Here is a 20713-nt window from a genome sequence, read left to right on the forward strand (position 1 = left end):
ACACACACACTTTAGCAGATCTACCTCTGCAACTATGCAAGCAGAAGGGATTTTAAATACACACATGATGATGATGATGATGATGTGTTTTTTTAGCTGTGTGTGTTTTCTGTCTTCAGTCCTTCCACAGGTTGAGGCCGCCCGCTGTAAAAAGATGAAACACACTATGGATGGACGTGTGTGTCTCTTCTCTGTCAGCGGCATCTTCTCGCCACACAACGGTGCTGGATCTATCAAGGAATAGCAATGCATCTGACATAACTTCCTGTTTTTTGGAGTCGAGACCACGAGGACAATGAACGTGCACCCGCCTCCTAGGAGGAGACTCAGGCGCAGTCGCGTCCTCTTCTTCATCTCAGGTGTGCTGCTGTGCGTCGTCTACACGCTGACTCTGAAGGCCAGGCTGTCGGAGCCGCGAGCCTCCGCCCAGGCGTATGACACCTTCGCAGGAGAGGAGGGCGGTCATGACGCCGTGGAGGTCAGTATTCGGGAGGTGATGGCACCCAATGAGACGCAGGAGGAGGTTGTCACACCTGCGAGCACCAAACCTCCTCTGGTAATAATCGTCAACAGGACAGATATCGAACAGTGTGTCTATGTGGATCCTAAACCTCCCAAACCTCCTCCAACTCAACCTCCTACCACTCAACCGCCAACGACCACCACCACAGCTCGCCCACGCCCCCCTGTACCGCCCCCTCACAGGAAGGGCGAGTACCCTGAGGACCTCTTCTCGGTGGAGGAGCGACGGCAAGGTTGGGTGGCCCTGCACGTCCTAGGTATGACTTACATGTTTGTCGCCCTGGCGATCGTCTGCGATGAGTTCTTCGTCCCTGCGCTGGAAGTCATCACCGTCAAACTGCAGATCTCTGACGACGTGGCCGGAGCCACCTTCATGGCGGCCGGAGGCTCCGCTCCAGAGCTCTTCACCTCCCTCATCGGCGTGTTCGTCTCCCACAGCAACGTGGGCATCGGCACCATCGTGGGCTCGGCCGTCTTCAACATCCTGTTTGTGATTGGCATGTGCGCCATCTTCTCCCGGGAGATGCTGCACCTCACCTGGTGGCCGCTCTTCCGGGATGTGACTTTCTACATCCTGGACCTCATCATGCTCATCATCTTCTTCCTGGACAACATGATCCTGTGGTGGGAGAGCATGTTGCTGGTGACTGGCTACATCAGCTACGTGACGTTCATGAAGTTCAACAGTCAGATCGAGAACGTGGTCAAGACGCAGCTCAACAAGCACATGAGCATCGTCAAAGTGTGGACCGGCGAGGAGCCGGAGAAGGTCAGTCACAGAGAAGCACGGGAGAATCCAGAGGTGGCGGTAAAACAACACTCTGCCAGTGTTTCTATCAATCTGTGTCCATCAAAGATAAATGAATAGTTAAATATAGATGTAAACTGCTGCTTCAGAGTCGTATCAGCTCTCGACACCTTCCAAACATCTGATGACGGCCACTAATTGGCAGCTTCACTGATTTGCAGCATCAGATGAAATCAGTGCCACGCAGCAGATTTTCCAGCAACAGTGTCTTTAAACTGCCATTTTTAAATTAAAGTGTTGTGTATCCGTTGCCTGGAGCTGAAATTATATCAGAAAACAGTGGAAAAAAATGTCTTTCAAAGGTTTTTAAAGTCCAGGCTGATGTGTTCATACTTGCATAGTTGCATATGGACTTATGGAATTGGTTTTGAGGTGTCTTTTTAAGATTTGTCTGGATGATATGGTTGAAATCTGTATCTCAATATCACAATATTAGAATATTTTATGGTATCAATATTCATCACAATATGGTAAATTATTCCAAAAGTCAAAACATTTAAATGTTTGTTTGACGCTCTGTGGAATAGACAGGTTTTCGCTGCTCTGCAACCAGGAGCAAAAAACTCTTTACAAACAGTAAAGTCCTATATTTTGATAGAATATGAATATAATCAAATAGTCGATGGTCAAACTAAAGAAAATAAATAGTAAAGATCATTTTTAAAGCAGAAATGCCAAACCTTCTCTAGTTTCAGCCTCTCAACCTTGCGGATGTGCTGCTGTGTTTGACTCATTGGATTCATTTAATTTTTGTTCTGTTGATTGTAAAAAATCTGAAGGCATCACCGTGTGGGATTTAGGATCATGAGCATTTTTCACAATTATAGACTTAAACAATGAGTGTATTAATCTAGAAAATAACTGGGAGAAATAATTGTTAGTTGCAGCTTTCCGTTATTTAGAACTGAAAATAAATCAGCGACTGATTAATCGTTTAGCTAAGCAGATATTACTTACATCCAGCTCCTCGTATGAGAAGATTTTCAGCTTTTCTCTATTTTTATGAAATGTTAATTGAATGTCTTTTAGGTTTTGGATAGTTGGTCAGACACAACAAGACATTTAAAGACCTAATCTTAGACTCTGGGATCTATATTCTTACCTTTTTATAGACCAAATGATTATTCAAAACTAATCAAAAATTAAAGTAATCATTATCTGCAGCCCTGAAAATACTGAATTATCCCCCTACCCCAGTTTACAGTGACCAGAAGTGCTGATTGAACTCATGCAGCCACAATCAGACGTAACAAAAGACGTGTTGAGTCGAAACAAACGTTTCTGCAAAGCATTTGTTTTCTGGACAACTTCCATCTCTCTATACACACTATATTTTCTGTCCTTTCATCTCCTCACAGTTGGGACTGCTGCCTGCTCAGATACAGTGAAAAGGGGGGACAGTGGTTTGTCTGTCTGAGCAGGGGGACAGCTTGTATTTGTGTAAAAACCCTTTGATGGTGCTGCACATAAAGGACTCCAGGTGTCACAGACAGCGAGACAGCGATGAAGTGATGGAAATGTCACTTTGTCTCTGCCACAGTCCTGAAATACCAATATGAAGACTTTCCACTTTCATTTATTATAACAAAAAAAAAAAAATGTTTCTATAAAATTGTTATTTTGCAGACTGCCAGCAGACGTGCACACAGCAGTAAATGTCTGAGCCTGATTAACATGCAGAACTGTGTTTCAGTATTTCAAGTATCTCCAGCTCATTCTCCAATTAGCCTGAAGCACGTCTGCAGTTTGCATGTGCCCCCTCAGTCATAACACTGAGTGAAATGAGACATGATGCCACATTAATGGCTCATAATTACTGGAATTCAAATAATCCCCTACCACAAATTCCATTATATACTTTTTATCCATGTTTTATTATCCATTTACATCCATTTTGTACAATTCAACACTTTTTCCCCCCAGTTTTTTTTTTTTATCTTATCTATTTAATACATATATACCTGTTGAATAATAAACATAGGACACACAGTCAATGGGTCTTATTCAAGGACCACTCATTTAAAACAGATCTGTTCTTAAGTGGCACCTACTAATAATTTAAGAGAACCAAAGAAACACTTTAGAATAATAATAATACTTTTCCTTAATGAACTTTAGAGTTTAAACATGTCACTGAAATACAAAAACATGTAAAAATAGAACTTTAAAGCTGCATTAACTTATCAAATCATCATTTTTTAAGTTGATATTTTGTTTACATGTTAGCAAACAGTTGCTTATTTCCACATCCAGCAGTTATGGAGTAACATTATCATTCATTAGGAGTCATGTTTCTGTCCACCTGATGAATGTAAGACTAATATTCACTCTCTTTTAGCTCTTTTTTCACTCTCCACCAACTCCTGAGGGAAATATCTGGCTCTTTAGCTGCTAAATGCTCCACTATGTTCACCAGCTAGTCTCCAGCTAACTGTGTCTGTTTGCAGTTTGGTGCTGAGCAGGTAGTGTCCAGTGGGCTTTCTACTGCTTTTTCTTATTAAAATGACACCATAAGAGCTCTGAGAGTGAACCAGACCAGTAAAGTTGCAGTCAGACAGCTAAACAATGAGCTGAAACTCACTATGAAGTCACTGATAATTCTCTGTACAGTCATCACTATGAGCCAAGACCAACTCATCACACACTGTCATTGATTCATTGTTAATATGAAACAGTCGCTCATTGCCACTTTAAGCCACACCAATGAATATGTTTTAATACTTTTAGCACTTTTAGCATCACCTCACAGTTTTAGCATTTAGCATTTTGGTTCATTCATCCACTATCAGCGCAGCACCAAACTTTGTGACCAGTTGGTGAACATAGTGGAGCATCTAGCAGCTAAAGAGTATTTTTCTCAGGAGCTGGTGGAGACCAATAACAGAGCTAATGACAGTGAATAATGGACTTATATTCACCAGTTTGAGAGAAACATAACTCCAAAATTAATAATAACGTTGCTCCGTAACTGCTGGATGTGGCAATAAGTCTTTGCTTCTTTCTGTTGCCCCCAAACTGGAATGAATTAGGTGGACCAGGAAGCCTTAAAATCATGTTGGATGCATCTTATGAGTGCACACACAGACAGGAAGCAGTCATTCAACAGGTTTCCTTTGATGAATCTGACTTGTTTAAGCAGCTCTCCGTAGAGAAAAGTAAGTTTAGGATAAAAATACAAAGCCAGCCTGCACAATAAGCACCTGTAACAGTTTAACATTAAGCAGCCTGGTCTGTTCACACAGTCAAATCAGCAACAGACGCATGTTTCCAAAGGCGAGTGATCAAATGAAACCAAGATCTTCTTAAAGCCCCTGCCGGATTAACCTGCAAGGGGTCCCTGCGACAAAAAAATGAGCTGCTGGGCTCTGATTAACCCCTCGTGCTCCACCCCTCTCGCTTTATGCCGAGTACTGGAAGGGTTGTTCCGCGATTGCTGTGTGGAAATTTGATCAAAAGTACCTTTTTTTTCCAATTTGGAGGTACGCACCGTGAAATAAGGCATCATCTTAAATAACGAAGGTTGTAAAACTAGATTTTGATGCTCTTCCAAGACAGAGCCTCAAGATCAGCTAATAAGCCTTCGAGGTGTGACATACATTACTTAGCTGATAGCGATAACACTGTGTAGCATGTATGAGTTTAACTAGATTGGATTACACTAATAGTCTTTTGTCCGGTCCACCCAAGAGGGAGCACAGTTACATATTCACAAGTACAAAACACTGCAGCCAGAATATATTTAACCTAAATCAGGAAGTTAAATCTTTACACTGCTTACCAGAGTCTTTTGATTAGATTGATTCAGTCTTTTTTTATTAATGACCGTTCAAAAAATGGGCCAGTTTTTTAGGTTTTTCCCCTCTTTAACTTTTCTCTGATCTATATTTTAGTTTCTATAGCATAACATATCATATCTAACATGAGCTGACTCACTTATTAAATTGTTACCTACTTTAAAGGAGAGTGAAGCTGCACCACCTCCTCCTCCTCCTCCTCCTCCTGCTCCTGCTCCTGCACCTGCACCTCCTGCACCTGCTGCACCGAAAACTGAAGACAAATCGAAACCAGAACCAGCGGCGCCTCCGGGAACCCCTCAACACAAACCAGCAGAATCACAAGAGGACAAAGCGAAACTTAAGGTACGAAAACACATTTTACTGTTGACTTTTTATTGTTATCTTACTCTACATGAGGAAGATAAATCAGCAGGTCAGTGCCATGAAGGCTTTCAACACCTGTAACAACAAACAAACACTATTATCTGTTCCCTATTTTAACCCTCCTGTTGTCCTCGAGTCAAGGAAGGAAGGCAGGAAGAAGGAAGGAAAGGAGGGAAGAAGGAAGGAAGGAAAGGAGGGAGGGAGGGAGGAAGGAAGGGAGGAAGGAAAGGAGGAAGGAAGGAAGGAAGGAAGGAGAGAGGGAAAAAGGAAGGAAGGGAGGAAGAATGAAGGAAAGGAGGGAGGGAGAAACAGAGGAAAGGAAAGAAGGTAGGAGAGAGGGAGGAAAGAAGGAAGGGAGGAAGGAAGGACAGAGGAAAGAAGGAAGGTAATGGGGAGGACAGAAAGAGAGAAGGAGGGAGAGAGGAAGGAAGGACAGAAGGAAGGAAGAAAGGGGGATGGAGAAAGGAAAGAAGGAAGGGAGGAAAGAGAGGAAGGAAAGAAAGAGATAAGGAGGGAGGGAGGAAGGAAGGAAGGAAGGAAGGAAGGAAGGAAGGAAGGAAGGAAGGAAGGGAGGGAGGGAGGGAGGAAGGAAAGAAGGAACAGTCAAAACAGACAGGGTCAATTTGACCCGGGAGGACGACACAAAGGTTAATTCTTAATGGTTAATTTTTCCACCTGTTGGCTTTTACAGTGGAGAGTTTTAACAGTTTGTCTGCAAGTCATAAAAAGTATCTGCAGTTATCAAGTTCACGGCCTCTTAAAAATGATGTTTTGTGCATCAATTTTGGTGAGATATTAAATCAGACATAGAAAATGTTGTGTAATTGACTGTTTTTGAGCCTTTGCCCAGCTTAGTTAATGTTGCTGCATCTGTCTAGATTGGCACATAAGCAGTTTACAATGATGAATCTGTAGTAATCTTAAAAACCTTGCAAACTTGATTACATACTAATTTAGAGAAAAGTGCATGACTGAAATAACAACTGCAGCTGGCGGATTTTATCAAATATGCACCTGATGCTAAAAGAGTGATGCTAAAGCTAACAGGTCCCAGGCAAAGATAATCTTCACCTTTGATAAACATGACATGGAAATAAATAAATAATTTGTAGTTGTATTTCAGTGTAAAGCTACTATGATGAGGAAAAAATGTAAAATCAGTTATTTTGTGCTTTCATAGCCCATTTGGCTGCTTAACTCACACACCTGCTGCAACATTACAAGAGAAGCATCTTTTGGGACAAGGGGCTTCAGTGTTTGGCAAATATAACTCTATCTTGGGTCATGTTGCTGAAGTTCCCATTGATTTTTCTATATTTGGAGCTGCACAACTCTCTTTCTGATATACTCCCAAACAGACGTAGACACACAGACACCTTCCTCTGAGCTCTCATCACGTCACATCTACACTTGAGAGGCATGTTTGTGCTATTACCACTTAAAACAAAAACACTTTAAAAATTGATTGTGCATATACATAACTTTGTAAAGCTTCATGATGCATTCAGGTGCATCTTATAAGCTCTGAAATCTCCATTGCTTTGTAGGGCAAAGTGTGTGACACTATGGTGGATTGAAGTACACCTTGTAAACTCAGGAATCTATATTCAAAGGTTGTTTAAAACAAGGTGGCTTCTATTTTTAGGTTAGTCTTGTTGACAGTAAGATAATTAGCTAAGTATGCTAACAATGTCAGATAACATTAGAGCAGTCAGACACACTGTTAAAACCATTTCATCCGGATTTAGTTTTTTTAAAGGCACAAAAAAGACACAACCCTCCAAACTCTTTAAATGCTGAGTATCAATCTTACTTGATGCACTCCACTTTAACATGTAGAGAAAAAAAACCTACTTGTGGTTGTTACAGGACCAATGTGTAAGATTTTAGAGAGATCTATTGGCCGAAATTCATAAGTGTACACTAAGTTTTCATTAGTGTATAATCACCTGAAAAAAAGACTTGAGTGAGACCTTTATATTCATATGTGGAGCCCACCATGTTTCTACAGTAGCCCAGAATGGACAAAACAAACATTGGATCTACAGAAGAAGGAGTTTTGTTGCCATCATAGCCATCATGCCATCATTCTCCTACATGCTTGGAAAGGGAGGAAGGGAAGGCGTATTCACCATTAAATGCCAATAAATCCTACAAACTGGTCCTTTAATATATGATCGGTTAGTCGCTGTTTAGGGAACGATTTAGCAAACAGTCAGTTGTTTACTTTCCTACTTTTTTAGTGATGAAATCAGTCATTTCTATTATAGTTGGCATTGATAATTAAAACCGACGCTTGCAAATTGTTTAAAATGTGGTTTGAGAGGATTTTTCATAGTTTTTGAGCATTTAACTGTCAAATTGTAAGGTAGGTTGTAGCTGAACATGTCAGCTCTTATCCAAATATTGGTGCTGCTGTTGGCCCTCTAAAGTCTTCACTGGCTCAACTTTACTCTACTTTACCTGACAGTTGTCGCTGCTGTTTGGTTTCTGACTGTCTGTCTGTCTACCGATCGTCAGGTGCATCCCGTCCTGCAGCGAGGAGGCAGCTCGGCTTCTCTTCACAACACGTCGCTAAGGAGCACCATCTTTCAGCTGATGATCCACACGCTGGACCCTCTGGGAGAAGGTAAAGAAAAATCTGCATCTCAAGAGCCATTCTTTGGAAAAAAGTGATGGTGTGAAACGATGGTACGGAGAGATGTAGAATCTATATAATGATCTGAAGTCAGGTGTACTATTTAAGAATAAGCAGGTAAATCATTAATGAAAGGTAAACTTCTTACCCTATGACCTTCTTCTTATAATCTCATAATCTCACACTTCTTAGAAAACATATTTAGCTTCACTTCTAGGGAACATATTGAGCCTTAACATTTATGTAACAATAGAAGCAGTATAAACATAACTCTCCCAGTCATTGCGGATATATATATATATATATTTGGATATAATATAATAGATCCCACTGTGCTGTTGGATGCAGTGAAGCTGGCAGTGACTCAGCTCTGTCCTTCCGTGATGAACCAAGGCGACCTTCAGCCCGTCCTCGAACTCGGCAGGTCGTGTTCCTCGCTCTCGCAGCACTCGGCCACCGCTGATCCTTAATCAGCTTTTCAATACAGGCTAATAAAAGCTGGATAAGAGCCAGCCTGCTAGCAGACCAAGCTCTTTATCCCCGGAGGAAGCGGTGAAGCGGTGGGACCGGAGCTGAGACCGGCTCCCTCCGTTGCAGCCGGACTGTGCAGGACGCCGTTACCGTGGTAACATGTCAGGGTCTTTTCAGCATGAACCTGAGATCTCATACTTTTTAAAGATGTTTCTTATTCAAACACATACATTTAGATATTTAGGTGAGGAGATAATAAAGTGCTCAGTGTGCTGCAGTGGATTTCAGAGAGCCGTGGTGTCATGAGGAATTTGTCCAGATCAGTTTTGGTTTTAGTTTTCAGCGTCTTTATCAGCACAATGATGTAAAACTTTCTTTTATTCATTTGATTTATTTGAATATAAAGCACCTTCTTTATCTCAGACATTAAAACAAAGCTCCAACCTAAATGAAACATAGTTAAAGAACAGATCTCAGTCAAGTTCCTGTAATTCATTCCTGGATTTACATTTGAGCGGTTATGTGTCCAGCTGCTGCTCCGAATGTGTCTGAAAGCAGATCGTGGTTTATTTATTCATTATAATAATGATCATTACTATTATTATTATTGATATGTTAGGCCTGGCTCATTCAGGTCATAACAAAGAAGGGAGGTCCACATAATAATATAAATTAGGCAAGTAATCTATTAAAGATGGCTCAAAATAAGCAAAACATGAATGTGTGAAGTTAGTAATCAGTAGTTTGTTGCAGGTGTTGAGTGCTGTTAAAACTCTAGGTGTTAAATTAAGATTTTAGATGACATTAATAAAGGCTAAATTAAACATAACCAAACTTAAACAAAAATATTCAATACATTTGCTGTCAACTCAGAATCTAATACAAAGAGCTTTTTGTCTTTCAAACCAACAATAAAAAACTATCTAGTGATGTTGTTGAGAGGCATTTTGGGAAATGCAGGAGATCTCAAAGTAAAATTGTAAGAAGGAGAGGCGCGTGGAAGGAAAGTAGGTAGATATCTAATGATGTCACCACTTTGTGTTGTGATGGAGATTTTTGCCTGTTTTTTTGCTGTGATGGAAGTAAAGTAACAAAAAGACTTTGGTACTAAAAACACTGTAACGTTGAAACATAGAAGATGAAGATTTGACTCATTTTGGACGGTTGAAGCTTCATATTAGCTTCAGATCAACTTTTAAATCCTTTTTTTTGCACAGAAGGAGGACTGTGGATTTAGTCCTCCATCACTTATATTGTAAGTGCATTATAAAGGGATCTTCTAATGTTCAGAAGAGTTAAAGTCAAGTGTTGTGCAATAGCATACAAATTAAATGAAACTCAGACGCACCAGAAATAAAAGTGTTTGCTGTGGTTTTCATGCATAGACTCAGCCGCCCTTAGAGGGGCGCTCAAAACCCCCGGCCCGAGGAAATCCAGGCGAGGTAAGAGTGGCCTCGCTGTCGTGGTTCTTGTCGTGTCTGGTTGTGATCGTAGTTCGTGTGTGTGTGTGTGTATTCTTGTGTTCATTTGGTGCTAAACTGTGTTGCATTCAAGTGCAACCATTCGAGTATGTTTCTGCTAGTCGTGCTTGAGAAAGTGTATTTGAAACTTGATTTTTGCTTCATCGTGAGAAGTTATTTTACTTTCGCTTCATCGTCCGGCTTCAAATATCATTCAGGAATACATTTTTATCATTTCATATAACGGATGTCTGGTAGCATGTAGTTGAGGAGTCACATGACTTGAGTTAGACAACGTTGGGTGATAATTCCGTGTGTTTCTGTCAGAGACGTCCTTTAATGGTGATGTGAGAGGGGAAGGGTCAGTGCAGAGGAAAGGTAAGATTTAGTTGTTGTGTCGTGTCCGTTGTGCTTCTGTCCCAGATTTACTGATTTTGGACGGTCGCATGTTTCTGTGTTTGCATCCCGTCGTTTCTGTGCTGTTGTCGTCTTGTTTTTGTCATTGTGAGGATCACTGACCTTGTTCACACACTGGCTGATGGCAAAACTTGAATTGTACCGGTAAAATATATTTAAAACATTTAAACTACAAGAAATTGAAAGAATTCATGAACAGTGATGTTTTTCAGATTCTTATCCTAAAATTTCCACTTTTTCTTGTTTGCTTGAGGTTGCTAGTTTTTCATATTAGTTTTGCAATGAGTTTCTTTTAGTTTTTTTCACTTATATATTTTATTTCAGTTCACTATTATATATAAACTCCCAAATTATTGACATTAAGAGATTATTTATTTATTATTTTGCTAATTTAAAAGGTTCCCTTTTTATTAGTATGGACCTTTTTTATTAATTGGACTCATGTATTTTTATTCCTTTTTTTTTTAACACAGTGAAACTTGAAAACACGACTCTGTACATAAGAGGCAATACAGCATATTACATCTAAAATTATACATATATAATCAACATATTAAGACTTTACACCAGTTCATTCATAGCTCAGAGAAATTTCTGACAAATGCCACAAAAGTTCTTAAACCGCTCATTTGTGCCTCTTTAGAACAAATTCATTTGTATGAATCTTTAATGTCTCTTCCACATTGGTTTAGAACAATTTGCATTTCAAGCATTCATCTTAACTCTACTCTAATTAACTCTAGTTTAACACATTCAATGCCAAACCTTTATGAAAATGGCCGGTGTGTGACTATAAGGTCAGCAGTGTGTTGATGTGGAGGACGTCTGTCTCGCCTGATATTAAACAGACTCACAAAGTACAAGCGATGATTCTCTTAATTACAGCAAAGAACAAAGTAAAGCCTCTGAACGTCCCGGCTGCAGGCAAGTTAGAGAGCAAGTCACGTCACCGCCGCTCTCAAGGTGAGTTGCATGAGAATATTCAGGAATAATCTGAAAGCAGGGGAAAACTGTTAGCCTAGCTCTATTGAAAGTTAAGACTATGTAAATATATATGTATGAAGTATTGTTTCACTTCATTGATTTCACTGTAGCATTGTTGTCTTGCTCGGTGCTCTTTAGGAGTCTTTCTCACCAGTCATCCATCTACCTGTTGCAGATGGAGACGGGATCAAGAGTGTTGAAATATCTTGTATTGTTCTGCTGATGGTGATCAATAGCAAAGAGAATATAAAATAGATTCATTTGTGCGATTAATTTCATACTGTACAACTTTATTTGCAGTGATAGAAAAGTGCTTAAAAAGTTAAAACTAGTTCATGTGCTCAAATATTTAATAGTAATATATTTAGCTCGGAGGAGTGCCACATGTGCGCCATCTATTGGCCGGATGATGCCACTACTGCCCACCAATCACAAGATAATGATCAATAAGTAACATTCAATGAGAGGTGAACCTGTACTAGAACTGAACTCTGTTTTTTCAGCTCTTCAATGTAAATACTAAGTAATACTAAGTTCTTATACATATATATATAATGTTTTTATGTCCACATTACAGCTGCAACGATTGCAACTGATTAATTGATAAGTCAATCAGCAGATAACTATTTGGTTATTGATGAATCATTTGAGTAATAATTTTAGAAAAAAGGCCAAATAGTTCATAGTTTCAGGATCTCAAAATTGTAGGAACAGAGTAGAGGTTTCAGGGTGACTTTAATTTATTTTAGTAAGTTAAGCCTTTATTTTAGGTTTAACTTTTAAGGTGCACAGAGAAGGAAAAAACATCCAAAGAAGTCAAAACTCCAGCATCACGTGTAGAATATAGAGCACCTTTTATTGGCGTTTTGATCTCTTTAGGTTCTTAAAATTGAGGAGTTGCTGCTTTTCTTCGTCTTACATTATGATACATTGAATATCTTTGAGTGTTGGACTGTTGGTCGGACACAATAAGACATTTGATGATATGATCTTTGAATCTAGGATATTATGAAGCACATTTTTCTTTTAATGTCTTATAGGCAAAAACAATTCATCAAAATATAATTGGAAGATAAATTGATAAAGAAAATAGTTGTTAGTTGCAGCCTTCATACTGCACAAATTCACAAATGTGAGTCTGTGTACAAATTGAGATACAGTTCATAATTCTTCATGCATATTAGTAAATAATAATGCTGCACTATTAGACTCATAAGTGCTATTTAAAGAATCTCCACAGTTCAGAAGCAACAGGTCTGTTCTTTCTGTTCTGTTTTCTGAAGGTTTGCTGGTATTTTTTATTATAACATCATACTGTGAGGTTATATATTTTTTTGAGGTAGAGCACCCATAAAACGTTGATGGTCTGTTGATCGTCGGAGATGGTTCGGGGGGGTTGAAGGAGGAGGTTCTCCACAATCAGCCGAGCCCTCTCCGTCCGTGTGTTTGTGCGTCACAGTGTGGAGTAATGAGGTGCTTCAGAGTCTGAGGTGCAGAGCAAAGTGGGGCTGCAGGGAGCCTGGAGAGGCCTGAACGAGCCCGAATCAATCAGCCTGAGGATTAACATGCAGATCGGAGTGTGTGTGTGTGTGTGTGCCTTTTCCTCCATTAGAGAGTATGTTTATCTCCAAACACTTCAATCACTCCCACTGGTACTTCATACCAGCCCACACAGCATAATAATTGTGCTAAAATGAATCAATGTTTATGTTCAGATCACAAAAAGTGTGAAGAAAACAAAACAGTTCTCTTTAAAAAAAAAGTGCCCAAAACTTCAGGATTAAAACCATAAAGTTAGAATATTTTTCTCCATCATCCACAGAGACTTGTTTAAAGTTAAAACTCGTCTTAAATCCTGAAATACTTCAACATATCTGCTCTATCTTTAGATGATGAACCAAAGCCAAAGTCTGATCAGGTCGCCGCTGCAGACGCCCCTGCACCGGCGGGCGCTGCACCCGAGCCGTCCACCTCACAGCCTCCGAAGCCAGAGGAGACGGCTGAGAACGCGGCTGAGAAGACGGACGACCAGCCGGAAGAGCCGAAGGTACGCGATAATGATGATGATGATGATTTCAGGTCTCTCTGCCCTCGGAGGCTACTAACTGAGAAAATACTCATAAAGGCTCATCATGTGTTTAGATTCTGGACATAAGTTTCCATGGCACAACTTTTAGAAGCTTTCTGATTGATGTGATTGTTTTTTACTTTATTTTCAAACCTTTCAAAGTAATATTTCTTAAGATAAAGACCCAGCAGCATCTGTATTCCTCTTTTTCATGCGTTGAACCACTTGAATGCAGCTGCTTCTTACTAACAACTTCACCACCGCAGGGAAATAAGAAGTCTTGATGAATATGTGAAGGCAGGATTCATGTTGCGCTTGAATTAGCTGGAAATTCATATCTCTGCTGAGAGCTATAAACTCATATTATTATTGTTTCTTTTTTTTAATAACGGAGAACATTCAGCCCCTAAAATGGAAAATGAATCTTGTTAATGACAAACGTAGACAACATGATATCACACAGATACTTCCAGCTGCTACAATGAAGTTTGGTGGCAATAAACTATTTTAACAATATGTATATTTAGGAAAAGTTAATATCCCATCACAAAATGCCTCCTAAAAAGACCCCCCCCCTACTCACCAACCCTCAATTTTATGCTTTTCCATGAATCACCGTCATGATGAACGCTGCCCCGATTACTCATATCTTTCCTTCTCTGAGTAAAATCGAGCAGGAGACGAGACGCTCTTCAGCCTTCTGATCAGGCTCTCCAGACGGGGTCGGGTGAAGTGCAGAGTTACTGACCTCAAGTGCATTTTACAATAAGAAACTAGCACAAAAAGAAATAATTTTAACACATAGAAATGTGTGTTGATGCATTATGGTACTGCAAAATGTTACTTTAAGCATTTATGTACATATAAAACACATGATCTGCAATCAGTGGTGGAAGAAGCACTCGGATCCTTTACTTAAGTAAAAATACCAATACAGCAATGTAATAATACTCCATTACAAGTAAGAGTCCTGCATGAAAAAAATACTACTTAAGTAAAAGTACTGCAGTATTATGAGTGATGTAGTATGCAGTATTACAGTAAAAGTACTGCAGTATTATGAGCGATGTAGTATGCAGTATTACAGTAAAAGTACTGCAGTATTATGAGTGATGTAGTATGCAGTATTACAGTAAAAGTACTGCAGTATTATGAGTGATGTAGTATGCAGTATTACAGTAAAAGTACTGCAGTATTATAGTGATGTAGTATGCAGTATTACAGTAAAAGTACTGTAGTATTCTGAGTGATGTAGTATGCAGTATTACAGTAAAAGTAGTGGTTTGGTCCTCTGACTGATATATTATTATTATGACATCATTAGATTATTAATAGTGAAGCATCAGTGTTAGAGCAGCATGTTACTGTTGTAGCTGCTGCAGGTGGAGCTAGTTTACACTACTTTATATACAGTTAGCTAGTTTAGATTACATCACTGCAGCTCCTAACTCTTATAATTATGTCCTCAATCATGAGGAAAAAGTTAAATTGCTTGATGTCTGCAGGTCAGATACAAAACACTAATGATTGTTTTGGGGTTTTAAACTTTTTAGGGCATTTTATAATGATTTTATAATGGTGAGTGACTTTAGAGAGATGACAGGAGACGAGGGGAGAGAAAGAGATGAGGAACGACATGCAACAAAGATCCACAACAGACACAGACTGGGGATGCTGATGTTCATGCTCCTCCAGGGAACCCTAAACTATTAAAACTAAATAACTATGAAACCCTTGTGAGGTACCTTTTTAGAGGAGAAAGAGAGTGAAAACTCCAGCAGCACTTCAGTATAAAGAACAACTTTACTGTGACACCAGTGTGTTTCAGCTTGTGATCTTCATCAGAAACCTCTTTGGACTGTTTAGGAGCAGTAACCATTTTATTTTGGGTGTGTGGTAGACAGTGTTGGGAAGTAACTAGTTACATGTATGACGTTAGATAATTTAACTTCAAAATAAATGTAACTGTAATCTGTTACAGTTACTTATTAAAATGTTGATGATTATAAAGGAGGTTACATCTGAAGTCACACCTTTAAGATTTTGCTCAGGAGGGTTTTTTCCTCATTTTTTAATATTTAACATGTTACTGAATACATATATTGCTGTTTTTAATTCTCTGAAATCAATATTTGTTCATATATTGTAAATAAATCATGATGTGAGCTTATTTGGAGCACACATGAGCTTAAATGGAGTCACAGTACCAATTAAGCTCCATGCCAGACTTTTGACTTTTTATCATAAAATATCTTATATATAATATTTTATATTCCAAAATCTACATGAACTAATGAATACATTTTCAAATGAGAGATAAATGTTGCTTTATAAGAAATGATCTCCCTTATAAATCATGTCAGTATCCATGAAAAACAGCTGGACTTAGATTTTGATGCTTAATGGGAACATTTACCCTAACAGCTGAAAACACTGGTTAGAAAATTAAAAAAAACAATCAAATGTAATATGTTACATTACTTTGATTAAGTTATTGAAATAGTTACATTACTTGTTACATTTTACATAGCGTAACTAGTAATCTGTAACTTATTACATTTCCTCCAGGCGGCAGAAGAAGGAGCAGTAGAAGCAGCAGCAGCGGGGGGATCTGAGGGTTCGGACGGTAGCTCGGACGAGAGTGGTGATGAAGAAAGCAGCGGCTCTGATGAGAGTGAAGGAAGCGATGCTGCTGACGACGACGGAAACAAAGAGGGGGAAGAAAAGGAGGAAGAAGAAGAGGAGGAGGAAGAAAACGAGCCGTTGTCTTTAGAGTGGCCCGAAACCCCACGCAAGCAGGTCACCTATCTGTTGCTGCTGCCCATCGTGTTCCCGCTGTGGCTCACGCTGCCGGACGTACGCAACCTGGTGAGTAACAACCCCCCGGGCCTCATCATCACCGTAACCATAGCAACCTCAGCCTCAGCCTTTTAAAGAGGCCCGCTGGTCGACAACGACGAACAAATGATAATAATTATAGAAACGGAAGCTTTAATTAGACCCGCACAGATTTTCAGCTGGATCCACGTTTGAACAATCCAATGAAAATATGACATTAAAGGGTCATTTCACCCAAATGCATTTTAGTCATTATGGAGCTGTGAGAGCGGCTGTCACAGCTGTCAATCAAAAAGTCACACTCCCTTCTTATACGGTCAAATTACTCATTTAAAAACATGCTTATCATAAATCATAAAAATGAGGACTTGGACAAACATCAGCATGATAAGAATGACTTAAAATGACATGCAGTACTGCAGCCAGCCACCAGGGGGCGATCCAGATGATTTAGCTTCACTTTTTGGGGGCTGTCACGACTTCCATATTTATATACAGTCAATTCAATCATAACCCTCATTTGTCACTGACTTATAAACATCGTTCATGTTTTTCAGGCATCCAGGAGATTCTTTCCCATGGCATTTATCGGCTCCATCCTGTGGATCGGAATTTTCTCCTACATGATGGTGTGGTGGGCTCATCAGGTCGGTGGACTCTTCACACACATGTTGTGTCACAAAAGATTGTTGAGTCGTAGTTACATATATAAACTGTGTGTGTGTGTGTGTGTGTGTATTTGTTTGCACCCATCACAAATTGTATATTAAAATAAGATTTGTACCCATTGTAATTAAACTTTTCCCATGATGTTTATTGATTTATAAATATGTTTTATTAATACAAATATATATATTTAACAGTAACTTTCTTTTGGCCTTGATGTACACCTTTTTTTGTTAGTGTCTTTCTTTAGTTTTCTTTCTTTTTTTTTAACATTAAGACAATAAATCCAATGTTTAACACGCTTTACTGGAGGAATCACAGGTTTTGATCCATTGATTAGGTTATAAATGGGTAAAATGACCAAAAGCATCAAAAAACTGATGATACGACCAGCTGGGACTGATTCTGGTAACCAGCAGTAACACGTCCTCAGCTGCACCAACAGCTGTTCACACGTTCTCCTCTTCTCACAGGTGGGTGAGACTGTCGGCATCTCAGAGGAAATAATGGGCCTGACGATCCTGGCGGCCGGGACTTCCATCCCAGACCTCATCACCAGTGTGATCGTGGCCCGGAAAGGTCTGGGAGACATGGCCGTATCGAGCTCAGTGGGCAGTAACATCTTCGACATCACTATAGGGTGAGTAGTAGCCTCGCCTTTAAAGTAAACATCATGATACAAAGAGGTGTTGAGTTTTGTTGAACATGCTCTGGTCAAGACAAACTCTCTGTGAACTGTAAACTGAGACACATCACTGTCTGTCTTCTCTGGTTTTAGTCTGCCAGTCCCGTGGCTCATCTACACTGTGTTACACAACGGCGAGCCGGTGGCCGTCAGCTCCAACGGCCTGTTCTGCGCCATCGTGCTGCTCTTCCTCATGCTCCTCTTCGTCATCATCTCCATCGCGGTCTGTCGCTGGAAGATGAGCAAAATGCTGGGCCTCACCATGTTCGTACTGTACTTTGTGTTCCTCGTCCTCAGCGTCATGCTGGAGGATCGCATCCTCACCTGCCCCATTTCCATCTGAGCACCCCCGAGTCGAGGCGGAGGGAGCGCACGCCACCGCTGCACGTGACTTAGGACGTGCAGACCGGATCAAATACTGTACGTAGGATATTTTAGATAGTAAAACCAAACCTTATCTCAAACGGCTGAACCTGGCGCAGGTAGACACGTGGTAGAGACGTGGCTAAACGAGCAGTGATGTTAAAGGAAAAATCCACCCTCAACACAGCTTCACATAATCTGTAGTGATATTCAACATTTTCTAGCTGCTACTTTTAGATACCGTTACAGTATTGTGCACTGTGTTTACCCTCCAGCACTTTTATTTGAGTGTCTGAATTCTGTGAAATTCATTATTATGTAAAAACCACCACGATGGAAGTAGAGATTTTCTAACGCAGCAATGGTGTACAACATTTCCTTCAACTCTTCTTCAGTAATTGGTTTCCTACATTTCCCAGAATCCATTTATGCAATCCCTTTTATGAGGAGGGCCTGAATAGATGCTGCAACTATTGCAAGTCGAATGTTCAAAGCTCTCAGTCGGTATTCTTGATTTCCAATCTAAATGCATCCCGGAAAATATGAACGCCTGCAGTAAGCTGATGTTTGTATATCAGGTCTCTGAACTTCTGAAGAAAGTCAAAGCTCCAGCAGCACCTGTAGTATAGAGGAACTTTATTAACAGACCAACATGTTTCAGCTGAAGCACGTTGGTCTGTTAATAAAGTTCTCCTACACTACTAAGTGTTGCTGGAGCTTTGACTTTCTTCAGACTTTTTTTTTCCTTCTTTGTGCACCTTGGAAGTAGATGAAGTTGTGCCAGAAACCTCCATCCTGTTTCTGCAGGTCTGTGAACTTCACAAGCATCCACTGAGGACTTTATCAATGAGCACAGCACCATTAGACGAGCACCACGTGCTCATGAAGATGTCTATCAAGCACAAATCGACTGAATAGAAATGGAAATGGCATTTACAAAGTAGTTACAGCTCATTTCACAACATAAACATTACATAAAGTGATGAAAAGGTCATTCTCTTTCTTGCTAACTGTGTGCGTCGCCACATTACTATGATGTCAGGTGTGTTTTAAGTGCAAACTCAGGCTAGATGGATCTTGTGCTAGTTTTTTTCTGTATCGGAGGTCATTTTCTTCTGAGTTCTGAGTACAATGGATGACAGTAAAACTTGAGGAGTTGGAGGAGCTGCTGGTTCCAGATGTGTTTTCCTCATTTTGTATAGTATAAAGTCAAGATGTTGTTTTTATGTAGCAGAACAAGCTGTTGAAGCTCTGCAAACAGATCAGCGTACTAGGAACACTCTGGCCTTAGATTTACTATCTCTGTTTCTAAAAAGATTAAATTAACCACGAAGGAGCAAGAAACCCAGAGCGGCTCATTGATGTGTTTTTAATAGTTTTTGCACAACAACAGAGGCCTACAGCACAGAGGTATAAGATTTATCAGACTTTGGAGACACACAAGATACTTAGTAGTGGATCAGTTCATTGTTAGTTTGGCTCTGCACATGAGATTAGTTAATAATAAGAACAATGTAGAAAATCAACAGTGTTATCCTTTTTATATTTAAAATTACAGTTCAGTGTAACTTTTTTTTGGCTCCCGTGGGTCTCGAAGTTATGGACTAAATAGTAAATGGACTGTGCTTATATAGCGCTTTTCTAGTCATTATGACAACTCAAAGCACTTTTACACTACATGTCTCACCATTTCACACACATTCATACACTGATGACAGGGGGCTACCACGCAGGGTGCCAACGTGCTCATCAGGAGGAAGCTAATCATTCATAAACATTCACACACCGTTGGCACAGCAACAGGAGCAATTTTTGGGGTTAAGTATCTTGCTCGAGGAAACATCGACATGTGGACTGGAGGAGCCGGGGAATCAAACCTCCTGAGCCACAGCCACTCAGGAGGTAGAGTACTTACATGTTTTATACAATTCATTTCTCCTTGTAGGACTAGGAGCACTCTAGAAAAGAAAACCTCGCTCTTTGATTTGCAGGGACTGACACCAAATCACAACCTGCTATTTTAGCTCTATTATAATGTTTCCAGGTGTCAGACTTCACTGTAGCCGCTGGATATATCAGTCACATAAAGATGTCACAATAGTTAATATGACCGGTCATTTTCTACCACAAAACTAACAATGAAACATACATTACATCACCATTAGTACTGACTATTTTAGTAAAGTGTGCAGCTGTGTTAGGGTGGGTTTTTCATTGAAAGCTTCTGGAGGTGAGGTGACTTTTTTTTTTATAGGTTAAATAAATTCTGTCCATTTTAACCACTGACTGAACAGATTCACTGTGCAGCACTTCCAAACTACTGGATGCAACTTCAGTACGTTCAGTATTCTCTGAACTGTATCCCTAAAAACTGTTCTGTATTCAACCAAACTAGTGTTTGTTCGTGTTCAGTGTGTTAAGAAAGTTTTTTGTGTGGAAAAAAAAAAAAAAGAAAATTTAATTGAGTCAACATTAACTGTGTTGGAGAGAAGCAGTGGTTTGTATGTGTGTCAGACTGTCGTAGCTGTGAGAAGAGCTGACAGGTGTCATGTTGTAAAGATGTTACTGTCTTGTTAAATGCTCTTGTCGGATTGAAGTGGATGCAAAATGTGTATTATTGATAGGAATACTAT

At 39.8% G+C, this 20713-nt stretch overlaps 1 protein-coding gene across 1 annotated transcript; it reads left to right on the forward strand.

Moving 5' to 3' along the window:
- The first annotated feature begins 295 nt into the window (after nt 1–295).
- Nucleotides 296–18113, forward strand: LOC134000538 (sodium/potassium/calcium exchanger 1-like). Its single transcript, XM_062440300.1, has 8 exons — nt 296–1291; nt 5290–5469; nt 8011–8119; nt 13350–13511; nt 16128–16396; nt 16924–17013; nt 17506–17672; nt 17811–18113. Exons 1-8 carry the CDS (start codon nt 296–298, stop codon nt 18058–18060), a joined length of 2223 nt encoding a protein of 740 aa, XP_062296284.1. The 3' UTR covers nt 18061–18113.
- The last annotated feature ends 2600 nt before the right edge of the window (nt 18114–20713 follow it).

This window comes from Scomber scombrus, chromosome 1 (assembly GCF_963691925.1).
Source record: "Scomber scombrus chromosome 1, fScoSco1.1, whole genome shotgun sequence".
Taxonomy (NCBI): domain Eukaryota; kingdom Metazoa; phylum Chordata; class Actinopteri; order Scombriformes; family Scombridae; genus Scomber; species Scomber scombrus.